Source organism: Myxocyprinus asiaticus, chromosome 34 (genome assembly GCF_019703515.2).
Source record: "Myxocyprinus asiaticus isolate MX2 ecotype Aquarium Trade chromosome 34, UBuf_Myxa_2, whole genome shotgun sequence".
NCBI lineage: Eukaryota > Metazoa > Chordata > Actinopteri > Cypriniformes > Catostomidae > Myxocyprinus > Myxocyprinus asiaticus.
Window position 1 is genome coordinate 22,665,413 of NC_059377.1, and position 25,054 is coordinate 22,690,466.

A 25,054-nucleotide genomic window follows, 5' to 3' on the forward strand; every position below is an offset into this window, starting at 1 on the left:
ATGTAATGAGCTATACTACTTCCCCCATTTAAAAGTAATTAGTAATACAGTAACTAATTACTTTCTTATCGGATTACATCTACCACTGATCATGTCACAAATTGAGTCATCATTGTCCCAATATTTAGTGGATCAAGGCCTTTGCTAGTGGTCGAATTTGTGTTCACAATATTCTGATTCACCACACAGAGAACTAGAGAGCGGAATGAGACACAGCTACTCAAATGCTGCTTCCTTACTTTACCTTCACTCCTATAGCTTCCCCCCAATTGGCAGGCAGACCCTGAAACATAAGAGAATGAGAAATTGGTGAATCAATAGCCTGAAACAGTTAAGGATGTCCTTTCTTCTTCAGTGAAGCCTGCTGAACAAAAATTTTATTGCTGAACTCTCTCACTCAGACAAGGATAACCCAAACACTTACCGATTCTCCCTTCTCTCCTTTCTCCCCCTTAGCACCTTCTGAGCACTGAAACACACAGATACATGTCACCCAAGTGCCTAATTCACATATCCAGAGCATAGATAATTTCTTTATTTCAAATGGGGCACTTCATTCACTTTAATGACCAATCAATGGCAGTCAGTGCAAGAAAAAAATTAAGTTTCCAGGCAATGGTGCATAGACTCACTCGTCCAGGAACTCCAGCAGCAGTGCAGTCCAAACCCTGCAAGATAAAAACATCAAACTGAAAAAGCTAGGAAATAGCTTTAAATGGCTTTAAACTAACAACTTCAGCATTAAGGCTCATCACAGCTGAGAGACACAACAGACTGATTAATTACACAAACTCAAGGCACTTATCTCTTACAGGAGTTTCCACATTGGAGAGAAAATACTGTTCAAAATGGCGGAGGAGATTGCGGTTTATAGTGAAAGACTCTTGCGCACCAGCTACTGCAAAATAGGGAGGAATACCCCACGCTTGAAGGGCTATTTTTCCACTGAGAAAATTCACCAAAATGACATTATCTTCAGAAAGCTGACTAATAGACTACAGCATCATCAACAGGTGATTGCACACGCTCCATCTCTCTCTCTCTCTCTCTCTCTCTCTCTCTCTCTCTCTCTCTCTCTCTCTGTCTCTCTCTCACACACACACACACACACACACACACACACACACCCTTGTTTCTCCATACATGGTAGAAACAGCCCAAGCTGTGATACTAGTAGTTCTAAAATGATGTTTTTGAGAGGCTTGGACACATCTTTTGTTTTGAACCAGAAATGGCAGATTCTGATCCGTGGCGTAAGAAAATAGGTCCATGCACAAATGCTTTTTTTATGACCGTACTCAGTTTTTCCTAATTTTAAAAAAATTACTTGTTCATTGAACTGAAGCAATATCACACTCGCTGTGTGTATATATATATATATATTAGGACTGTCAAATGATTACAATTTTAATCGCGATTAATCGCATGTTTTCTTGCAATTAATCACAATATCTCATGAGTGGACAAAATATGCTTCATTCAGATGTATTTATTGTTTTCAGTCATTTACACACAACCTACCTTACCAACAGAGTTGGTACAAAAGAAAATGAACACAGCAAAATTCAAAATATGTAAAAAAAAAATAAAATATATATATATATATATATATATATATATATTTATGTGCGTATGTGTATTATGACAGGACATATATGCTTAATTTTATTGTGTTTTAACAGACATAATGTTTAGAGGATCAAAGTGGAATTAAATAGCTCTGGTCATGTGACTATTTGCACCACTCATGCGGGAAAAAAGTCTGCACTGTCATTTACAATTGACAACTCTGTGTAAAATACATCAACAACACCTTTTAGATCCCTTTCACCCCGTTCGGTGGGATTAAATGGGCTAATGTAGATTACCTGCAGGGTTCCAGCATTTTCTGCTGTTCTACAGTGGCTAGTGCACTATCAAACACTATTATGCAGAGACACTATGACAGAACCTTGGAGACTGTGCGCAGCAGGGTTTCCGTTAGCTGGAAATGTCCGACAAATTAAAAAATCGTTTGTGCTGCCACGGAGGACTTTCCTGACAGTTTGCGAAGTTCAAAAGCAGCATGCATTATTTCCGTCTCGCGTGCCAGTTTAAAACTCTTCCTTTAGCGCATCGGTTGATTAACAGGTGAGTAGATTCCTGAAATTCATGCACAACCTCAACGGGAGAGTTAATTCATGATAACATGTAAACAAACAACATAAAAGAACGGCTCGCACCCGTTTGGGGTGATTCAATCAGAAGTGGACAAGCGAGATATTTATTTATATACTGTATATTTAACTTTGTTTTTTACATTAAATAGCCAATAGGCGTTAGTTACATCACAGCCATGTAATTTGTTATTTGCTTGTCGTTTGCAGATGGTATTAGGTGTAGGGACATTCTTATCCCCTTCAGAGCATTTGATTGGACAAAAATCTATGTAGCGCAAGATAAATCAGCAAGATTTTTGGTCCATTTTCCCAGAAGAGGAAAACTGTCAATTTAAAATGTGTTTATCTGCTAAAGTTTAATTCTGTCACTTTTTAGGAGTACACTAGCATATCCGGTAGATGGCTTTAAAGCTAACAGCCACAAAACACACATTTTTATGTCATGGGCTCTTTAAGAATGAATAGCCCACGTACAAATAAATCAACATCCCAAACATTACTGTAAGTCAAGCAACACAGGTTTCATGCTTATAAATGCCGTGTGTCAGTCTGCATTCTGAAAACCTCTTAATATTGTATATGCAGGGTAATTTATTAATGATTTTAATACATTAAGAGAGGATGCCAGTAATAAAGAAAATTTTGAGTAGTCCACCAAGCTGGGTCAATGGCATAGAAGCTAGCTCCTAATGAGGCATTTGTATAATATGCCAAAATAAAGAGCGCTGCAGTCATTTATTCCCAGCATGTTCGGACAGAGAGTGGGAAGTGCCACTGGATTTTGCACACAAACACTCGCATTCCATTACTTGTAAATCTGTTTTTGTACCACGTTGTGATTCAGTATTTAATATACTCTTGCCTTACCCGTTCTCCTTTCTCTCCTTTGATGCCTTGCTGACCTGTATAACCCTCCTGTATAACCTGTAATACAATCAAGAATTAATTGTAAAGAGATAACACAAAACCATATAAACACAAAAGCACAAAAATCAGTGTGCTTACTCAGCCATGACTTCCAGAATCATTTTGTACATGCAAAACTGGATTTGAGTATGTTAAGAGTTAAAGGGATAGTTCACCCAAAAATGAAAAATCTGTCATCATGTTGTTCAACACCTGTAGGATTTTCTTTCTTCCATGAAAAAAAAAAAAAAGAGTTATTAGGCCGAATGTTCATCTCCATTCACTTTCGTTGTACTGTATGTTAAAAAGAGCAGCATCAACAATCCATGGCAGAAATATTGGTTTGGAACGATATGAGGATGAGTAAAACACAAAGGTATTAACATTTTTGGATGAACTAACCCTTTAAGCGATAAGTCAATCCTTAGCACTGTGCAAAACATATGTGGCATTGAGCTAAACAAACTCTGCATGTGTGGATATGTACTAAATCTTGGCATTTTCTTCTGAGCACAATGCATTAAAAGCACTGGTGTACTATACAGTGCATTGGTAGCTGCTTCTCACAAACAAGCTTGTGTTCTTCAAACTCTTCAAAAGCAGCAGAAAGTCTTGCCAACCTATAAACATTCTTACTTAAAGTTTCATGACTTCTCGCCAAGAGTTGTGATAAATTTGATCTTTCCAAGGGTGTGATAGCACTGCACACAGAACTCATGCACACAACTGCATGCAAATCCTGCTGCCAACAGAGCCATTTTACATGCTGCATTTAACAGACTGAACATGTATACCCACACTCTGTTCCTCAGTGAGCAACACACAGCCTGCACACTGGGAAAAAGAGAAAACCAGGTGTTTCAGTCAAGTTCCTATCCGTTCTTCGATTTAGCCAGCATTTTTATCCTGCATTGGGAATCTACTCCTACTATGTTAGAGAGAGATTAAATAGACCAGATTTGACTTTGATGTTGTTGCATATTTTGGCCTATGGGTGGCAGTGCAACACACCAATAATGGGCTTGCACAAGGACCACGACTGCATGTAATTTTAGCCCGCTGTGTTTCTCTCACGAGAGACAAAGATCAATAGGAACAGGAGAGTCCTCACGGCAACGTTAACCAACACCAGCTGCACAGCTACAAGGGAGGGGGAGGGTATATGCAAAGTAAAATAACTTATAAATAGCTGTTAGTTTTTAGCGGATGAGTGCAATTAAATCTAAATCTACCACCCGTTGTGTCACTATGTTCCGCTCAGCCAACAGGCGGTTAACGTGCATTGATGTGGTGAGGTAAGGGATTGGATGGGGACTTTTCCCTTGCTGTGTGGTGGCTCCGAAAACAAGTTGGCTGACGCGCTGGGCTGATTCATTCTTTCCAGAGGTGCTCACACACAGAGGCAGGCAACATGATGTTTCCTTACTATCAACTTTGAATGATTAACAGATGTGAGATTTGTAATTTTACTATTAGTTCTTGCCATTTATACCATGGGTCCGTTGAATGCTTGATTCTGATTGGTTGATGGACGTTCTAAGGTGTGCAATTATTTTTCAATAATTGCACTACCCCCCAACCCCCCACACCACCTCCACTCTTTCGCTCGCGCGCGCACACACACCCTTGTTACTCCAATGCCGAAAAACAGCGCATCCTCCACTGCTAGTTCTAACGTGACGTTTTCTAAGCAACGAAGGCTTGAGCTTTATCAAAGCTCGATACACTTGATCAATACAACAGTTTCTATATTATCTGAAATATCTGTGGGAAACACCCTAGAGCTCCCCCTCCCCCTCTCTTAAGCTTTCTCACACACACGTGGACACACATACATTATATGTATTACGCACACACTTACTCGAGATTGAGAAATAGAGCCGTCATGTCACCGGCATCTCAGTAGGGTTGAAAACAGTTGTTAAGGTATATGGAAATATTGCGACACTCGCTGCTGCTGAGAAGTACTTACATCTTGGCGATTTTGAAGCAATGTTACTTTGACGAGAGCTGCAACAAATAAAGGTAATCCCACAGGCGATCTCTCTCAGTTTCTGAGCTTCTCTCTTTTGATCCCTCAAAAACAAACTCACACACAAACGCACTAACTTGTTACTCTAGTAAGTGCTCCAGTAAAGCAGAGCAAGCCTCGCAAATCCTCCGTTGCTAGTTCTAAAGTGACGTTTTTGAACTAGCAACGAAGGCTTGAGCTGTATCAGAGCAAGACTCTGAATCTGTAGCGGAAGAAAGTAGTTCCACTGACAAGAGCATTTTTGGGACGAAACCAGAAAATATCTTGAAATAAAACCCTGAACAATGTCTTAAGGTGTGGTAACCGTGGTATAAGCGGAAAATAATTGACTCTGGCCCGTTGAATTATTGAAAAATAATGCACGCCCGCTGCGCATCGTGATCGCATTACCACCTCATGCATAATTTTTCAATAATTCAATGGTCCATCGTCAATTATTCCTTACTTGATGATGTGGTGCATCAAAAGTATCAGAAATTGAATTTTTAAATTTGTCTAAAATATTTAGGGATTAAACAATGAGGTTAAATGTTGGCCACACCGGGCCAAGAAGTGTGTTCTTCATCAAACAGTACATACTCTGATAGTATGCGATTTCGGATGCAGCTTAGGGCTGAGTTTGGAATGGTATTCTACCCATATCTAAGGTGACCAGATGAACATGACCAAAAAATCATGAAGCAAAAGAATCCTGTTGAATTGTCTCAACACCAATGACTACAGCGTTTCCTGACTATTGTGGCCGGTGACTGATTACAGCTGCGGCCATTCGCATGTTTGGATGCGCATGCACAGTGATTCTGCATTTGAAAGCCATAGTTGATAGCCTTTTTTTTCATATAGTTGCTTATAAATATGCAAATTCGCAGGTTGTAGTTTTTTGGCTTATTTTCAGAATACAGTGATGTTTTCTGGGCTTCCAATACACCCACCCCATGCAGCTTTCGGCACTCACGGTCTCGCATTTACTGCACGCGCTGAATCGCGCTTATCATCGGAAACTGGATGTCAGTGACACTGTCACAATGGAACCCAGTTAATTTTTCCTCAATCTTGATAATAATGACATGGACAGATACATTGAAAACTAGAGGTGAATGTGAATTTCTCAGGTGCTTCCATGTCTTATTTGAATATTAGATATGATGCACTGTGCAGTTTATTTTTATTTAGGCCCTATTTTGCGTTATGCTCGCTTTCAGATGGCTTATTACAGGACTTATTAGCTCGAATAACATGATCTGTGTATCCACTCATCATCCATGGGTACATCAAGGTTTAACAAATCAATGTAATTTGGCCTGCATAAGGTGACTTTTAGTCCAATTCGGCCCTCAATTTACAATGCGTTTTACACCCCTGCTCCACATATTTATTAATCGCATAGTTTGGTTCTATTTTCGACTCGTGTTTCTGCCTTTCCCAGCCCCAACCCCAATGAATTATATACTATAGACTAAGTGTAATCTATTCATTGACCTCAGATTGCCAGTTCTAGATGTTCTAAATTTTGAAAAATGTTATAATTATTAAACTCGATATTAAAGTAACGACAGGGGTTTTGAGTTAAGTCTAATAAAAATGTTTTTTTTTTTTTTTTGGAGTATTTACTGGAGTAAAAAGTTGGACAACTATTTTTTTCCCAAATTTCACTTTATTTTTTCTCAAATTCCGTGTTTTCAATGTATTTTTTTTTTTTATTATTAAATATATTTAAACACTTTGTTTGGCAGTTTAACATTGTGACCTCTTGCTGAGGACCGGATTTTTTATATTTGTATTATTATTATGAATTTTTGGTTTGTTAACATAAAGACGACTTCTGTACGTAGGACATGCTTTGTCCCTTATCTCAAGAATCAGTGTGTAATTTGATAGTGACTTAAATAACATTGATTTTACTGTCTGCTTTCAGGCTGCAATAGCACGATGTAAATTGCACTGGGAATTTTTTTTAAGCGCAATCTATAATGAGCATAATTTACATAGAATGGAGGCGTGTTTGATACTTAAATACTCAAGACACAGCACTATTTCAGCATTGATTGCAACCTATTAAACTAGACTGCAGATGGTTATTAAATAAGATGCAGGTTTTTACGCTGAAATACCACACGCTAAAATGGCACAACTGTTTAGTGAATCCACCCCTATGTGTACAGAATGATATTAAGCACTCTGCATGGCAGTGACAACCATATTTAGCAGCAGTATGTAGATTAGTCAGGACAGAATGTAAATTTGTTTCCTTTTAGGTGTTCACACTGACCTGTTGCTTAGTTCTGTGGATCATATCCAAACTACAAAATCACCATCCTCCCATTACAATAGATTATTGGCATTCAAATGTTCCATTTCATTTGAAGGCCGGTGATAGGCTATTTATTTTATTTTTTTAAATAACACATAAGCAAATGACTATAGAATGGCTTCATAGGGGACAGGTGACAAACTGGCTGGAGTTTTGTATGCAAAACATGGGGGGTGTTCTCAAATAGTGCCAGATTATCAAATTTACCCAGTAAAAGCAAGTCCCTCCAGAAACAGGCAGTATAAAAACACACAAACTGCTTTGCAATCAGTACTCAATTATCTCATATGTTTGTCAGGGTCAGTGTCAATTTTCTTCCCACTGCAACTCAGCATGCAGAAATTTAAGTACCAATTAAACTGCATTTCTTTAGCTATATGGATGGAACCTGCTGGTTCTTTGCTTCTTTATTTAGGATTGAAGCTTCATAATTGTGCCTGTCTATTGCCGACAAACAGAAACAACAAACTTTTCTGTTGACTTATTTCAAACAATTTCCACCAGTTCCTTTGATCCAAGGATTGCCTATAAAATATTGAAAACAAAGAAATAGACAGAAAAGGTCATATTTATTAAAACAGACAATAGAAACCAGACAGAAATCGTATGCGTTCACAGCTCTCAAAACTAATATACCTATCATAACCTACTAGGTAAACCAGTTTCATTCACTTTGAGCATTTTTTCAAGGAATGGTTTATCCAAAAATGTCAAACTTCAGTCTGTTTCTAATACTATGAATATAATGCAGAAGTTTTTACCACGTTTATGGTGCTTCTATGTCCTTTTTTGAAGCTTGTTTGAGCTTTTTGAACTCAATCTCTCATTCCTCATTCTTATCTGAGAATGTTACATTTAGTAATTTAGCAGATGTTCTGCTGGGCTGATGTTAGAGCATTCAAGTGCTTTCTTTATATAGATCTTTATATACTTTATATATCATATAACTGTTACTGTGAGTTTCATCAGCATGATCAACTTTGAATATGACTCTTTCACCATAAAAAGAACAAGGGGGAGTGAAAACGAGCAAAAGGGGAGGAGAACTGGCATGAGAAAGGGAGAGGGGGAAGTGTGGTGCAAAGGGACTTAGTTTGAAAGAGAACATCAGGGGCAGACAGATAAACAAAAGATGAGTTCATGAAACAGATGTGAAAGTATATTTTTGTGTCATGTCCGAGCATGGAGAGCAAACACAGCATAGAAAAGGCTACTCACACTGCATAAGCATAAAAAAGGAAGGAAAAATCATAAAACAATAATATGTGGGAAAAAAAGTACCCAGTACCTAATCTCCAGTCATACCCAGGGATCCAGTTTAGAAATTACAGCGAGCACATGCATGCACAAACACTAAAACCACAGTTCCACAGAGAACATGAAATGGACATGTTGTCCATTCAGCTATAGACCTGCAAGGGATGGAAGAGAATTGTGATGACCTGTTCCAAAAACCCTAGTGGAATGTGTGCATGAATAATGTAGGAAGCTTTGTGTAGCTGAGGCCGTGCAGCTCTCAGCTCATTAATTTCACCTTGCCTGTGAGCTCAACAGAAAAAGAATGTAATGACAGAAGAATGCTGGGCTTTTATTAGGGATGTGCCCGAAGCCGAATACCTTATTCGGAAAGGCACAAATAATGACTTCAAAACGAATAACGGATTCATCCGAATAATATAAAAAATATCTGTTTGACTGATTATCCAAAAAGCACAAGGATAAAGCGACATTTTAAATAAACATCTCCGAAATTAAAATGAATTTATGAATCTGTGCAGCCAATATTTCTAAAATGTAAACCTTCTGAATGAAAATGCGTACAGTGTTGTTTCAGATCGGATGGCCACGGCCTTAACGCCGTTTGTGGTCTCTGTTAATTGTGCGCATCTGGAGCTTGTCAAGTGTAACATTAACTAAGATATGACATCGTATACACATTCCCCTTCTTAAAATGTCTATGTTAATGTATCACAAGTTTCACACATGATTCCCATGTATGTATGTATTTATAGCCTAAACCTAAGCGCGATGTTAAATTCCTGACCCGAAGTGATTTAACGTCGGAGCTCGTTTTTCCATCTCTTAAAGTTGACTACATTTATATCCATATCAGCGATTAAGGTAATCAACTGGTTCAGACTTTATTCTGAAAAAAAGTTAAAATGCTCCATAAAGGTTTTCCTCCTTATGTAAAGCAAAGAAACTGAAACATGCTCTATCTTTTTTTCTTCTTCTTCTTCTTTAAACTGTGCTAAATTTGAAAATGTTAAGTGTTCTTGAACTCTGGTAAGGCGCTATATACATTTAACATTAGTAGTAGTAGTAGAAGTATTAGTATTATTATTTACCTAAATAATGGTGTCCTATTGTAAAAATTCCTACATTTATTTTATTTTAATTTCTTTGAATGTTTGAATTTGTATTTATTATTCACTGTAAAATGTGTGCTTGACATTTCACATTTTGCTTGACACATCTTGCCTCCAGAATAATGTTGTTATACATGCACAGACAAAAAAAAAGAAAAAAAAAGAATTCTGTTGCATGCAGATATTAATATCAGAAATACCAGGAGAAACCACAACATATTCTACAGTTAATGTAGCCTACAAATTCAGCTTCATCTGGTAAGAAAAAAATATATAAAAATAAAAAATAAAAAAATATTTGTTTTAAATAATTGTATAATAATAATAATAATAGGCTATTATTATTCAAAGGCATATACAAGGCGTATTTTATTAATAGAAACTATAAATGTGAGAGTAACATTTAAAAATGGGCGTTTCATTTAGTTTTGACGCACTTCCAGTTTAAGCCCCGACCATAACGGGTTCTATCCGAATACAGAGACAGATACAGATAATTTTTTCATATGAACAGATACAGATACATATACAGATAATGGCTTCGCTGCACACCTCTAGCTTTTATGTGACTATAATGCAGGGTGGATCATGGACCTGTGTGGGAGGAAGGGGTTAATGCAGAAGTAGGCTAATGCTATCAGCCTCCAACGCAGCCTGGAACTCATTACAGTCTGTCGTAAAACACAGACTGCTATGCCACAAGACAGTAACATGGGTCAGAGGAAAACATGGGAGAATGTCTGATTTTTTTATTTTTTTATTTTTTTTGCCTGTCTACACCTGTACAGTGCTCCTCCAACAGATAAATAAAAAAAAAATAAAAAAAATTACAAAGTAGTGGGTTGGAAGTTGAGTGTCTGTGCTTTCTTGTGAATTTGCAGAACTTGAGCTCACAGCTGTGCACTGTGTATGTGTAACCTGTATGGTTAAAATGTTTATTAAAAAGTCTCCAAATGAACACAATCATGCATGCAAATACACTACCCCGGTTCTTTAAAAATATACATAATGTTACAGGTGATTTGTGTCATTTGTTTGATGCTAAAATGCTTTCTCCTATCCTAGATATTTATGCAGAGGCAACTATAAGTATTTTATTGATTTTCCTAAAAAGTGTAAACACTGTGGCTGTGTGGCGCTATCAGTTTGTGTGAGCATCCCTCAAGTGTCCTGAAAATAATGTCACAATGCAAAACATTTAAATGGTCCAAAATGCAGGCTTAATTTTCTTTATCCAAAACATATTTTCATATACATATACATAATTTCATATACACTTGAAATGAGTAATTATTATTGCAGTTCCATTTCATGCCACACTTCACCTTTTATGGCAAATATAATGAATAGACATAAATCATGAAATGAAAACGAATTGCAATTTCATCTGCAATCAAAGGAAGCTGTGTAAATTCAGACAAATGCTCAATTTAGTTGGCATTGTCAAACATTCATTTGTCAGCACTGCAGACATTTTAATAGAGGGATGAAATGACCAAATACTAAGGCAAGAAGTGCCATGAATGGCAGCAGGAATTAAGAAAGCATTTATACCACAAAAACATTTTTAAACCATGTTCCAGTATATAATTTCCACCTCAGAGCTTTGACTGTTCTTCTGACTCAGAGAGTGATTAATGTGAGAGTGTTTGTATGTCAGGAAGTCTAACAGCTTTTCACACAAAGTTATAGAGGCAGTGAGAGGAGAGTTTACTTGTGGGAGTTATAGGAAATTACTACATACTGGTGTATATGCTGCCGCATATACAGTCCCCTTGAAAAAAATTATTTGGACACTTAATCCACACTTAAAGGGATTATGACATGTAGAAATTCCTTGATCTTTTGACATAGAAGAGGTCATTGTAAAATAAAAACATACTGTAAGTTTCAGAACTCAAAACTTCCTTCTCATTGCAAAAAGTGCATTTGTTGAAACCAAGCTGCCAAAACTACTCATTTTCTAATTCCTCCACATTGTGATGTCACACAGTGGTAGACATTTGCATCTAACCACCTCCACAACAACACATCATTGCCTACTTTGCCTTATCACTTCCATAGTCCTGCCCAGCAACTGTGAGTAGTGAGATGGCAAGTAGAGAGAGCAGGACAGTCAAGAGCAGAGAGCTAACCAATACAGTTGACATTTACTGTCAAGTCTTAAAGGAGAAGCAGCATCAAAACCGAAAACCGAGTGTTTCTGGCAAAAGGTCAGAATGAGGGTGGAAAATGACCATGCTTTACAAATATATGCATAAAACTTTACTAATATTATAAGTGAACCTCAAGGAATATATTAAAATAATAAAAAAAAGGCTTTTCATGTTTAGAGACATTATTAGTAATTTGTAGTGGATTACTATTTTAAGTAACTTACCCAACACTGGTCAAACTTTATGGAACATGTCCACAGTTAACGTGCTGAACTACACCGGTGGTTACTCTGTTAGAGCACCTGTGTGAACTTGAGGGAACTTCATACATTCTCTAAAAATCACCTTGACACCAGTTGGTTTAAAGTAATTTAAAAAAATATTTTTTTAAAAAGGCTCAGAAAAGTGAAATTTGTCCTGAGAAAAGGTTAAGCGTTATTGATTTCCTGATGTCACATTGTGTTCAATAATTTGTTATCTATTGCAATAAAATTCATACTTTTTAAGTATGACTTAAGTGTCGAAATACAGTTTGAAGCCACAATGTAACTACAGTATGTGAGTGTGAATACACTGGTTTAAAGGAATAGTTCACCCAAAAATGAAATAAATAAATAAATAAATCTCATCATTTACTCACCCTCATCCATCCCAGATGTGTATGATTTTCTTTCTTCTGCAGAACAAATATTAAGATTTTTAGAAGAATATCTCAGCTCTGTAGGTCCATACAATGCAAGTGAATGGGTGCCAAAATGTTGACGCTCCAAAAAAGCACAAAGGCAGCATAAAAGTAAGTGGATAAATCTATATCTTCAGAAGTGATATGATAGGTGTGAGTGAGAAACAGATCAACATTTAAGTACATTTTTGCTAGAAATTCTTCTCCCTGCCCAGTAGGGGGGAATGTGCATCACCAAAAACACAAGAAGAAGAATGTGAAAGTGAAAGTGGAGATTCACTGAGCAGGGAGGAAATTCACTAAAAGAAACACTAAAATATTGATCTGTTTCTCACCCACACCTATCAATTATCTTCTGAACATCTGAATTTAACCACTGGAGTCATATGGATTACTTTTATGCTGACCTATATGATTTTTTGGAGCTTCAAAATTTTGGCACCCATTCACATGCATTGTATGGGCCAAAAAAAGCTGAGAAATTCTTCTACAAATCTTTGTTTGTATTCAACAGAAGAAAGAAAGTCATACACATCTGGGATGGCATTAGGATAAATTATGAGAGAATTTTCATTTTTGTGTGAACTATCCCTTTAAGTGTGCTTGGCTTGAGTAAGCAGCCCTCTGGTTTTGATTGTACTGCATGTGTGAGCATACTGTATATGAAGAGTATAACAATACACGTGGCAAGTGGAGGAGATATGTTACCAATTGGAGACCAGCTGAAGACTCTGTGCAGTGCCTTCATCAGTACAGCTTTTTATCACTCACTATCATGACTCATTGCTGCCAATGAGTAACAACATCACAACTGCTCTGTTCCAAAGATAGAAATTCCAGAACCAGCCATTCCCCCCAACACCACATATATTGATAAACTGCTGATGAATTGGTTTTGGAGAGGACAATAGCAGCCAAACACTGGTTATTGAATAGAAGTTATTGTTATCTGGAAAATAATGGACTTAGGTTATTCATGTGAAGTAAGAAAGATACAGAAGCAGAGAGAGACATTGGGATGGATTTAGAAACAGAATGGAATACATTGTGTTTACTCATAACTGCTGACAAACTTAGGAGGAGTTTTGTTTATGGTATATGGCTGGGCCTATGGTATATGGAAGGACTATGTTAAAGGATGGTTCACCTAAAAATTAAAATTCTGTCATTATATACATATATTTTTTTCCCCTGTGGAACAAAATTCTGATTGGCTACTTGCAATTTCTGGGAGGAGTAAGTTTGCAGTCTGAATGTAAGCAAAGCTGTATCGTGTAGTGTGATACAATGAGTGCTTTTGAGGGAACATCACTCTATTTGCCAAAGTTACAATACAATTTTGATTTTTTTGGTGAACTATCCCTTTAAGGTAAGGGCACATGTTGGAATCATTAACACACTGGAGATGAAGGCCAACATTTCAATGTGCATGCCAATTTAATATAAAAATAGGAAAGAAAGACAGAGACAACATGAAGGTACAAGAACAAATGTGCACAGACAAAAACAAAAGGATCAAGTATGAAAAATAAAAGAGAAAGTTTGACTCCAACTCTACTAAATGTACTACAGCCCACTGGGCATTTCCAGTTTCTGCAGATTAGCACATTCTCCTGCTTAATGGCTGCTAACAGTGTCATTTTATGCTGAAATTATCAGAATGAGAAATATTTATCAGCCTACATCGAATCTTCATCTCATCTGTTCATGTATTTATGAGCTTAAATGCTGCAGGGATGCATAATTCAAATGTTCTAACAGGTGAAAATGACTAAAAGACTCTCAGGTTTTCCACTGGGTTCTGCACATATCATGAATGTAGCTCGCCCTAAAGGGCCTGATGAATCTATTTTAGGAAGATCACTTTTAGAAGCATGTAGACACTGGGTTTTGAGGGGCGTTCACAAAGATGCATTCTTGCTTTCGCTCGGTACTATTTTTTAATTGTTGGTCAATGTATACTTTCATTAAATGAATTGTATCTTGCCATTGCGTTGTATGTTGGTGATTTTTCAGCATCTCACATCATGAGCATTTTCGATGTTAAAAACGTCTCCAGTCCAGGCCTCATACAATATATGCATATATGCAATGAAACAAGTATGAAAGTACACTGTAAAATCGAATAAGTTGACCTTATTTTTTTTAAGACAATCGATGTGCATGCTTTTTCTAAGCATACTTATTTGGCTCAAGTAAAGTGAACTTAATTATTTAAATGCACTTTACTAGTTAAAAGTAAACTTAACTCATCTGTGATTAAAGTACTGTTGTTTTTACTTAATTATTTAAATTGAGTTATAGCATGTCTTATACAGTATAAGGGAAATAATGACTGGGCTCTAGGTTAGCCATATGGCACATTGGATTCTCAGTACTTCTCAGTGCACATTAATTGTTTTATTAATCACAACTTTAGGGTTTAGAGAGTAACGGTCACTTAATTAAAACTAGTAAGAAAAGTAAAAAATAAAGCTTAAGTTGAGTCAACTATTTTTTTTATTTGAGATAACTATTAGTATTCACAGTGTATATTTTGCATACACATGTATTTCTCATAGTTACAATTTCACAAAATGTTCGGTGTGTACCTGATGTGCCTGTCTATGTCTGTGTGTGTCTCTACCCCTTTAATTTTATGATTGCAGTTCTGTGCTTCTTAATAATTTCCTGTCTTAACTCCTCCTCTTCCCTCTTGGCTTTGTTGCTATATGGGAGGGGCTAAGCTCCAATGAATCTATGTTTATCTTTGCTTTAAAAATCATTTTATTTGTTTTTTTACTTTAAATAATATGTTTGTCATATTATTTTCCCTATGTATTTTATTACTTTCTTGATTGACTTGTTTACAAACATATTTAATTTTATGCCTCTTCTATGAACTTGAAACACATGCTCCCTAAATTACACATCATTAAGTTACAAAGGGCAAATTTGAAAGCACAGTTTTTAAAGACTGGTTATTTTTTTCCATCAGGTATTTTAAACGCTGTTTTGTTTCTTTTGTTTCATTGTTTTCATTGTTAAATAATTGTATTATTTATGTGTCTCTATTCTCTGACTTCCGGCTTTGTTTCTATATGAGAGAAAAGTTACAAAGGGCGATCTCAAACACCGTTAAAAGAATGATTTTTGTTTATTTTTATCAGCAAAAAATCACGAGTCAACAAAAACCACAGATGTCCAGTGTCTAAATTTCATCTTAACAAACAACACAGGCTACACCAGATTAACACATTCATCTTTTACTCCTTTGACTTAAACATCTTAAAAAAGATTCCTGAATTATGTTCCATTACATTGCATTATGTCTTGATGCTTTTGAACGCATCCTCTCTGAAAGAGGCACAGCCTGATGATCCAACGGTAGCGGCCCGGATCTCAGCCTGCCTAGCATACATTTTGTGTTGGATGAAAGATCACCACCTCCAACTAAACCTTGCTAAAACAGAGCTGCTCGTGCTTCCAGCGAGCCCAGCAATTCATCACAACTTCACCATTCAGCTAGACTCGCCAACGATTACACCAACCAGGACAGCCAGAATTCTTGGAGTTGTGTTTGACGATCAGTTGAACTTCACAGACCACATCGTAAGGACTGCCCAATTGTGCAGATTTGCCTTGTACAACTTTACGAAGATCAGGCCCTTCCTATCGGAGCATGCTACACAACTCCTCATCCAAGCTTTTGTTCTATCCAGGCTGGACTATTGCAATGTTCTTCTGGCAGGCCTTCCAGCATGTACTTTCAAACCTCTGCAATTGATCCAGAATGCGGCAGCGAGAGTGGATTTCAACGAGCCCAAGAGAGTGCATGTCACACATCTCTTCATCAAATTGCACTGGCTGCCAATGGCTGCCGGCGTTAAGTTCAAAGCATTGATGCTTGCTTACAGAACAACCACTAGCTCTGCACCCTACTATCTAAACTCACTACTTCAGACTTATGTGCCCTCCAGAAGCCTGCGTTCTGCGGGTGAACGGCACCCCGTGGTGCCATCTCATAGAGGCACAAAATCACTGTCCCGGACCTTTACCTTGACTGTTCCCCGCTGGTGGAATGACCTGCCTAATTCCACCCAAGAGGCTGTGTCTTTAGCCTCTTTCAAAAAACAGCTAAATACACATATTTTTCATGAACACTTAACCCTTTCATCCTAATGCACTACCTTCATGTTCTTTAAGAAAGAAAAAGCACTTATTGTATTGCTGCCCCTTTTGTTGGATGAATCGCTTTTATTGTTCTCCTCATTTGTAAGTCGCTTTGGATAAAAGCATCTGCTAATTGAATAAATGTAAATGTAAAGCTTGTTAGCTTCCACTAAGTGGAAGTTGACCTTCAAACAAGGCCTTGTCAAAACCATCTAAAAAAAAAAAGCCCACATTCGGTTACTTTCAACTTCCTAATTACTGTATGATGCATTTAGCAGAGGTCCTTTCACACTTTACTCGACTCATGTTCAGGTGCAGTAACGAGCTGTTGTGGTTGTCCGCACTGTAGTCTGTAACTTTTAATACTTACATTTCTAACATCTGCCATTGGTTAAATGGGATTAACTTTGATCACAAGAAAGAAAACTCCCAATACACAAAGTCATTTTAAAGGAATAGTTCACACAAATTAAAGCTTGAATGAGATTTTAGAGCTACAGACAAGGGGATGCTTTTTATTTAATAATAACTTAAATTTCAGTCTGGTTATCACACAAAGTTATCATATGATTTAAGAAGAGCTTTTCGGAATATAGTGCCTAAATCATAGGCTATGTTTATTGTGATTTTTTTCCATTTTGAGTTTACATTCCCTCATCATTTTAAACAATGTGTACTCATTGTATACTCCTTTTGTGTTCTACAGACGAAACACAGTCATATGGGTTTGGAGTGACATTAGTGTGACTAAATGACAATTTTTAACTTTTCCTTTAAAATAATAAAAATATAACATTTACCTGAGAAAAGGGATTGGACACAAACTCCACCTGGTTCTCAGCAGCTCGCCGACTCTTCGGGGTCTCTGGCGGACACTATGTTAGGATGAAAGTCACAGGTCACACAGAGATCTGATTTAATAAAGTCAAAATCCTCCCCATGTGACAAGGCATGCAAACAGCTCACTCGTCGTCTACCATAACAAACATACTTGGTTTCGATACATACTTTTTAACATATGTGACACTGAAACTGTCTGCAACTTAACATAAGAAATCTGCAACCTATCTGTGATCTCTGCTTTTAAGCATCCACATTTGAGAGCATACATTCAGGGCAAACAGTTGCCATTGTTTCCATTTTAAAAACTGCAGGAGGGGAGTCTTGAGCATTCACCCCAAAATGACAGCACACCAAAAATATTTGTTGCTTTTTGCAAATAAATACAACAACAACTTCCCATTTTTAGTTACATGGTTTTAATGCTATTCCTATCTTTCCCTACAATTTGGCACCTAATAAATAAATAAAGGGAATAATCATTTACACAATTCCATCTGGCATGCAATTAATGATGTCTAATAGTTCTTCACTGTATAAGACAACCCAAAAATCCTCTCATCCAAAAATGCATCACAGCTGAAATGCCAACACAGAGTTGGCTCTACCTATTCCTTTGTGCCCTTCGTTTGTCAAATAAGTTTTACAGGTGACATTTCCAATCGTTGCATTCTTTACTATTCTAGTCTGTGGGAGGTTGCAAGCTTTTCATATAGGCTGGAGTTATCTGTGTGACACACTCCTGTGAGTCGTTTTGATTCAGCAAGTCTTGCCAAAGCTCTGATCAATTCAGAGAAGACAAACACACCAAATTCCAAATCCTCAAATAAAGCTGCACTCCCACATTGTTCCGGCACCACAGTTCTCCCGATGGAAGCTGAGCTGCTGCTGGAGCTTCAACCATCAAGTACAACTATAACAATGATCTTATGACAGACAGAATGCATCCATTCCCTCAACAAAACATGAGATTTAGCTCTGTGGTGAACAACAATACATGTGCAACATTTTCTCCATCTTGTGTGAAATATCACTCGACAATGATGGGAAAACTATAGCCTCATGAACACACTCTCAATCTGTTTTTACAAATCTTCACCGACTCTGTCGCTGCCGGTGTTCACGGCCATAGAGGCCGTTCCCCTGTCGCTGCCGGTGTTCACGGCCATGGAGGCCATTCCCATCGCTGCCAGTGTTCACGGCCACAGAGGCTGTTTCCCAGTCACTGCCAGCACTCCCGGCCACGGAGGCTATTTTCCAGTCACTGCCAGCACTCCTGACAACAGTGGCCGTCAACGAGCCTGTCCAGTTCTCTGAGCTTGGCGAGTTTCCCAAGTCCGTCCAGTTCCTAGAGCCTGTTCAGTTCTCAGTATTCATTAAGCCTGTTCAGTGTCCAGCAGCCTCCCACGTCCAGAATGATCCCTGTCCAGTGGCTTTCGTCCAGATTGCTGACCCCTGTCAAGTGGGTCTGCCCCCTGAGTCTTCCACAGCTCTGCCCCCCTGAGTCTTCCACGGCTTTTTCAGGTCGCCTACTTTCCAAACTTCATCGCATTCTATTGCTGATTGGCCAGTTTAATTCACTGTTTAAGTTGTACCAATTGTTTTTATTATTATTTAAGTCAGTATTTTTATCTTTTTTTTTTTTTTTTTTTGTAAAACATCTTAACATCCTTAAAACAAAATACAGCTATTTAAAACAAAATGTTGCAAGGTTTATGCAAAAAAAAAAAAAAAAAAAAAAAAGTATATATTGGGGTTAGACAAATGAACTTTTTGCTTTGAATTAATTTTTTTTTTTTTTTTTTTTTTTTTTTTTTTGCTTTTCAAGTTCATTTATTTTGTTTTGAGAATGTTTAGATATTTTTACTGAAACTTTGTCTGTTACTGTTGTGACAGACCAATATATTGGCCAGGTCAATTAATTAAATTAATTAAATATTTTGCCATTGTTATGACCGTGCCTGCTTGGTTGATTAACAGAAGTGGTTGGTAACCCCTTTGTGGCAAAATTGACTTTGGCTAATAAACATTTTCCATTTTTATTCTTTTAATGAATTCTAAATGTTGTGTACAATAAATGCTTATTTATTCATGTGTGCATCTTATTTGTTATCATTAAACTTTGGTATACATATATTGCAATTATATAGACCATTGAAAAACCTGTATTAGGTTTACCATTACTCACACCCTATGAACAAGAACACTGCTGTTTCAGAACACTACGGGAATTTCTTACCCGAGCACCTGGTATCTCACAGCAGGCCTCCTGGATGGCCAGAGAGGGGTCACAATACACCATCACTTGCTGAACATCAATCTGATGAAAGAGGGAGAAAGAAAGTATGTTACACATAGAAAAGAATGCAATCTATGTACATTCAGCTTAGAGAGAGTATAACATCTTGTCTACACTGGATGCAATGGCTTGAGGCTGTCTACACTGGACACGTTGAAGTGGACATTCTAAAATGAAGTGCAACTAACAAAGACAAAGCTGTGAGCCCAAGGCTATAATGAGCAAAGGTTGGATGAGAGAACAACATGTATCCTATTTTATTTTCAATTAAAATCCATTGGTATAAAATTATACTTATTATTAAACCACTAATATAATGTAACTATTGCAATAACTGCATATACATATGATTAGAAACAAAAGATAATTAAAATTACTTGACCAGACATGAGAAACATCATGAGCTGGCTTTGATTGTCTTAAGTTATTTAAAATAAATAAATAAATAAAAATAAAATTCACTTCAAACAAAAATTAAGACATATGATATTTTGTAAGAAAATCATTTTATTTTAAATGGCCGGGATAATAAAGTGGCAGGCGTAGCTCTACAGTGCGTCAGAAATAGACCAAGGCATACATCTTTTTTGAAGACGCACATTCGCTTCTAATGTAGACAGCATTATTGATTATAATGGGAGTGGTTTGCTTTGATGCAACATGCTGCTTGCATCCGGTGTAGACTGTGTTAGATGGTATAATCAAAATGAGAGAATGGAGAGCAAAAACTGAGACAAAAGAAAGAGCAAAAAAGCTTTCTAAATGCTGGACCCCCTCTGCTTTACATCTGGCTACTTAAAATGATCCCTTTTTAATAAGTGGCCGGGTTAAGAAAGTAATTAAATCTTAATGGATGAAGCTCTTTTTGCTGATATGGGCTGTTCCTTTCATCTTCTCTGAGCTAAGAGAGCTCAGTAACTTTAGCCCTAAAGAGTTGCCTGTAGTCTTCTTGTCTCTCATACTCCCACAGATACGCCCCTGCCACACACACTTGCATTCTTCCCCAGCAGACAGGATGCCTAGGGCAAAACCTGCAGGGAGCTGGCTTATAGGAAACATCTACTTCCAAATACTCTATTAGTATTGTAGCATTCAATTGTCAGAGGAGCTGGAAGCTTCTGCAGTCATTCATCTAATTGACATCCTGTTAAAAAAAAAAGGCTCAACAAGGCTCACAATACGGCAGATGAACTGTTAAATCTCAATATTCACTTGGATACCTCACTGGCCCTCACCTCGACAGGGGCAGCATCAGTGGCTCTCAAACCCAACAGCGTGTGTCCATTGCTGGGCAGCTGGCCGCGAAACTCCAGGGGCTTGGTCTCAATGGAGTTGCAGTCCACGTGCAGGGTGGCAGCATCTCTCTGCAGACTCAGAGTCATTTTATGCCAGCGCATGTCCATTAGAGATTCCACACCATCACCTTCAAACACACACCCCACCATGGACCCTTCAGGGTCAGCCCCTCTCGCCCGGAGAGCCAGGTTGCCATCTGGCCCATTCCAGTCCAGTGAGAACTAAAGGAGAGAGATAAATAGGTGGAGAGAGAGTTGACCATTTTATTTTAATTATCACTACAAGAAGTAATTAAGGGGAAATTGTTTTTGTTTTGTTTTGTTTCTTTCTTTTTTCTTTTTTTTTTCTTAAAATCCATCTAATGAGTGAAATAACAGATTATTCAACTTTTATTTCCATTCTTGGCCAATTTCAGATCTCAATCGATCTTTAGCTTTAGGGAAGTGGATATGTATGTTCAGAATAAAATAGTAGCATACTACTTACTGCATACTGCACAGAGTACACTGTATTCTGCATGCTATTTAAAAAAAAAAAAGTGCAACAATTCATATTTACAGTAGAATGCTGTATTTTTGTTACACAATCTCACTACGTTGCATGTTTAATTCAGAAAGTGGCTTTCAGTTATCATATTGGTAATAAATATGCTTATTTTTCATTTTAAAAGAATTCGGGGTAAAAGGCTCATGATTTAGCACAATATTCAGTGTGATTATTTACGCATTAAAAAAAATTAATCATACCCCCTGACCATATGTTAATTTTGCAGTAACAAATTTTCCTACCAAAGGAGCAATTTAAGCTTGAAATGGAAGAACCATCATGTTTTTGCAGAACACAGTCAGCAGGGGGCAGTAAGTGCAACTAACCACTGTTTAAAGATTATAATTGCGCAAGTATACATAGACCAAAAAAACTAGCACGGACTGGTGCAAGAACACATCCTGTAAGAACAGCCCAAGTCTACCTCGAATAATTGATGAACTTAACTGCAAAATTGCTGTGAAATGTAGGTAACTGATGTAGGCTTACATTCAATGATATGGAAAACAAATTATATACTGACTTTTAAAGCTACTTTTTAAGCTATAAATGGCTTGGCCCCACTTTATCTCTCTGACCTCCTTATCCATCATCACTCCTCCAGGAGTCTCAGATCGTCTGACAACCTTCTCCTACATATACCACGCTCCAGAGGAGATTGTGCTTTCTCTGTAGTCGGCACCAGATTATGGAAAAATTTATCTTTGGACATTAGGTTAGCTCCTTCTATTGATATTTTTAAATCACATCTTAAGACTTAGCTGTATTCCTTGGCTTTTGAGTGACAGCGATTTGTTTTATTACTTGGTTTGTCCTTGAATCTTGTACTATTCTATGTTCTTTGTTTTAATCATTTATGTTAAGCACTTTGGTATACACTTGTTGTTTTAAATGTGCTTTATAAATAAATTGACCTTGATCTTTTTGTATTGTCTAACAATTCTTTACTTGTCTGCCACAATAATGTAAAGTCCCTGTATTTCAATTAAGTGAATTATTATAGGCCCATATTTTTATAATAATCTTTTTTATAATTTCTTTAGTTAGACAAATAAATTAGTCTAAAGTTAAGACATTTCTCCAGGGCTGTCAATCGGTTAAATTACAATCGATTGCATATAACAACGTTTCATGTGAAAGGCCCCAAAATAAAGAATGCAATAAATAATATCTCTCTCTCTCTCTCTCTCTCTCTCTATACACTGGTGGCCAAAAGTTTGGAATAATGTACAGATTTTGCTCTTATGGAAAGAAATTATTCACCAAAGTGGCATTCAACAGATCACAATGTATAGTCAGGACATTACTAACATGAAAAATTACTATTACAATTTGAAAATAAATTCTTAAACTACTTCAAAGTGTTCTCATCAAAGTGTTCTGTCAGCTGAGGGCATGTGAGGCATCTATTTCTCAAACTAGAGACTCTGATGTACTTATCCTCTTGTTTAGTTGTACATCTGGCTTTCCACATCTCTTTCTGTCCTTGTTAGAGCCAGTTGTTCTTTGTCTTTGAAGACTGTAGTGTACACCTTTGTATGAAATCTTCAGTTTTTTTGGCAGTTTCAAGCATTGTATAGCCTTCATTCCTCAAAACAATGATTGACTGATGAGTTTCTAGAGAAAGATGTTTCTTTTTTGCCATTTTTGACCTAATATTGACCTTAATACATGCCAGTCTATTGCATATTGTGGCAACTCAAAAACAAACACAATGTTAAGCTTAATTTAATGCACCAAATAGCTTTCAGCTGTGTTTGATATAATGGCAAGTGATTTTCTAGTACCAAATCAGGGTATCTGCAGGTTCGAAGGAATGAAATTTAAGACTTCTTAAGGCCAGATTTAAGAAACATTTAAGACCACTTTCGCAATAATAATAATAATAAAAAAAAAAACATTAATTCATTAGCTGGTAAATACAAAACCACTGAGGCTACTTGAATGTATCTGGACATATATATATATATATTATTGTGCATTTATGTGTTAATAAGTTAATACAACTTTAAAACTCTAAATGAAATCATTAAAAATGCATGTAGCCTAAAGTATGTAGCCTATATTGTGACCCTTTTCTTTAGTCACTTGCTTTCTAGCAAGACATGATGCATTAGACCAATGCTATGGCAATGTCACAGTTTATGTCAAACATGGAAGTGGTGGCAAAAACCATGTGCAAAAAATACACTTTTATTGGATTACGTTGTTGAAAAATTATTCAGAGGGCTCTCGTTGACTACTGTGGCTTCAAGATCATCAACAGAGCTGACTGGACTGAGGAGATCATTTCAACTCACAACTTTGCAGCATAAATTTAGAGCGAACATGATTACATGTTTGTTATTAACTCATATCATTATAGTAATTGTATCGCTAAGAACATGTTTGTATTTATGTTGGCTTTGTGTCATACTTTCATTTAATCCTCTAATCTGTCAAATTCTGCCACCACTTACTGCGCATGCGCTGACATTTTGGTAAATAAGAGGATTGGTCTATAGACCTTATTCACAGTAGCGCCATGTTTGATTTTTAATGGAATGGAAACGAGGCTGTGAGGGATAGACTTACCATTTCTTCAAAGGCATGCATGGTATAAATCTGTAAAAAGCTCCAATATCCCAGCTGATTTTCCACAACTCATGTTGTCTGGAGTTTTTGTCTAATGAGTGTCCTTGAAAATATTTTTTCAATGTTTTGTACACAGAATGATCCAAAAACACTTTAAACTGCAGTACATCTCATCGAAGAGGCTGTACATCTATCCTGCACAGCCTTGTTGTCATTGTCATTAAACATCAAAGATACCGCTGCTGTGAATAAGGTCTAGCATGTGCTGAATAACATTTACATTTTTTTTCTTGGCAGATACCTTTAACAAATACTTTAACAGGTAGTTAAATGGCAGTTCATTTAAAAATGTAATTTCTGTCATCACTGCTCACCCTTAAGTCTGAAATAATTTTTCTCTGCCATGGAACAAAAAAGGAGATGTTAAGCAAAACGTTTAGTCTCAGTCACCATTCACTGTCACTGCATCTTGTTTTTCATTCATTGAAAGTGAATGGTGACTGAAACTCCCTAATATCTCTTTTTGATATCCACTGAAATAAGAAAGTCATACAGGTTTGCAACAGCATGAAGGTAAGTGATGACAATTTTGTAATTTTTGAGTGAAATAACTCAAATATCAGTTACCTTAAAAATTGCCGTTTAAAGTTGACAAGATGTATTGAAAATGTTAACAGATTAAATTATGAAAGAGAAAGAGATGGAGAGACGCTGTGCTGCTGCTTTCCCCCG

General features: G+C 37.0%; 1 protein-coding gene across 3 annotated transcripts in view; it reads right to left on the bottom strand.

Moving 5' to 3' along the window:
• Nucleotides 1-25,054, bottom strand: part of LOC127425320 (collagen alpha-1(XVI) chain-like) — a 99,592-nt gene that overhangs the window by 50,078 nt on the left and 24,460 nt on the right. For 2 of the 3 annotated variants that reach the window (XM_051671170.1, XM_051671168.1), the window contains exons 6-13: nt 21,142-21,423; nt 19,847-19,927; nt 17,568-17,642; nt 3,864-3,899; nt 3,027-3,083; nt 633-668; nt 425-469; nt 245-283 (exon numbers count right to left, since the gene is read on the bottom strand). In XM_051671170.1, the coding sequence (XP_051527130.1) occupies nt 245-283; nt 425-469; nt 633-668; nt 3,027-3,083; nt 3,864-3,899; nt 17,568-17,642; nt 19,847-19,927; nt 21,142-21,423 (651 nt within the window). The remainder of the gene's footprint in view (nt 1-244; nt 284-424; nt 470-632; nt 669-3,026; nt 3,084-3,863; nt 3,900-17,567; nt 17,643-19,846; nt 19,928-21,141; nt 21,424-25,054) is intronic. The other variant, XM_051671169.1, reaches the window with a different exon arrangement.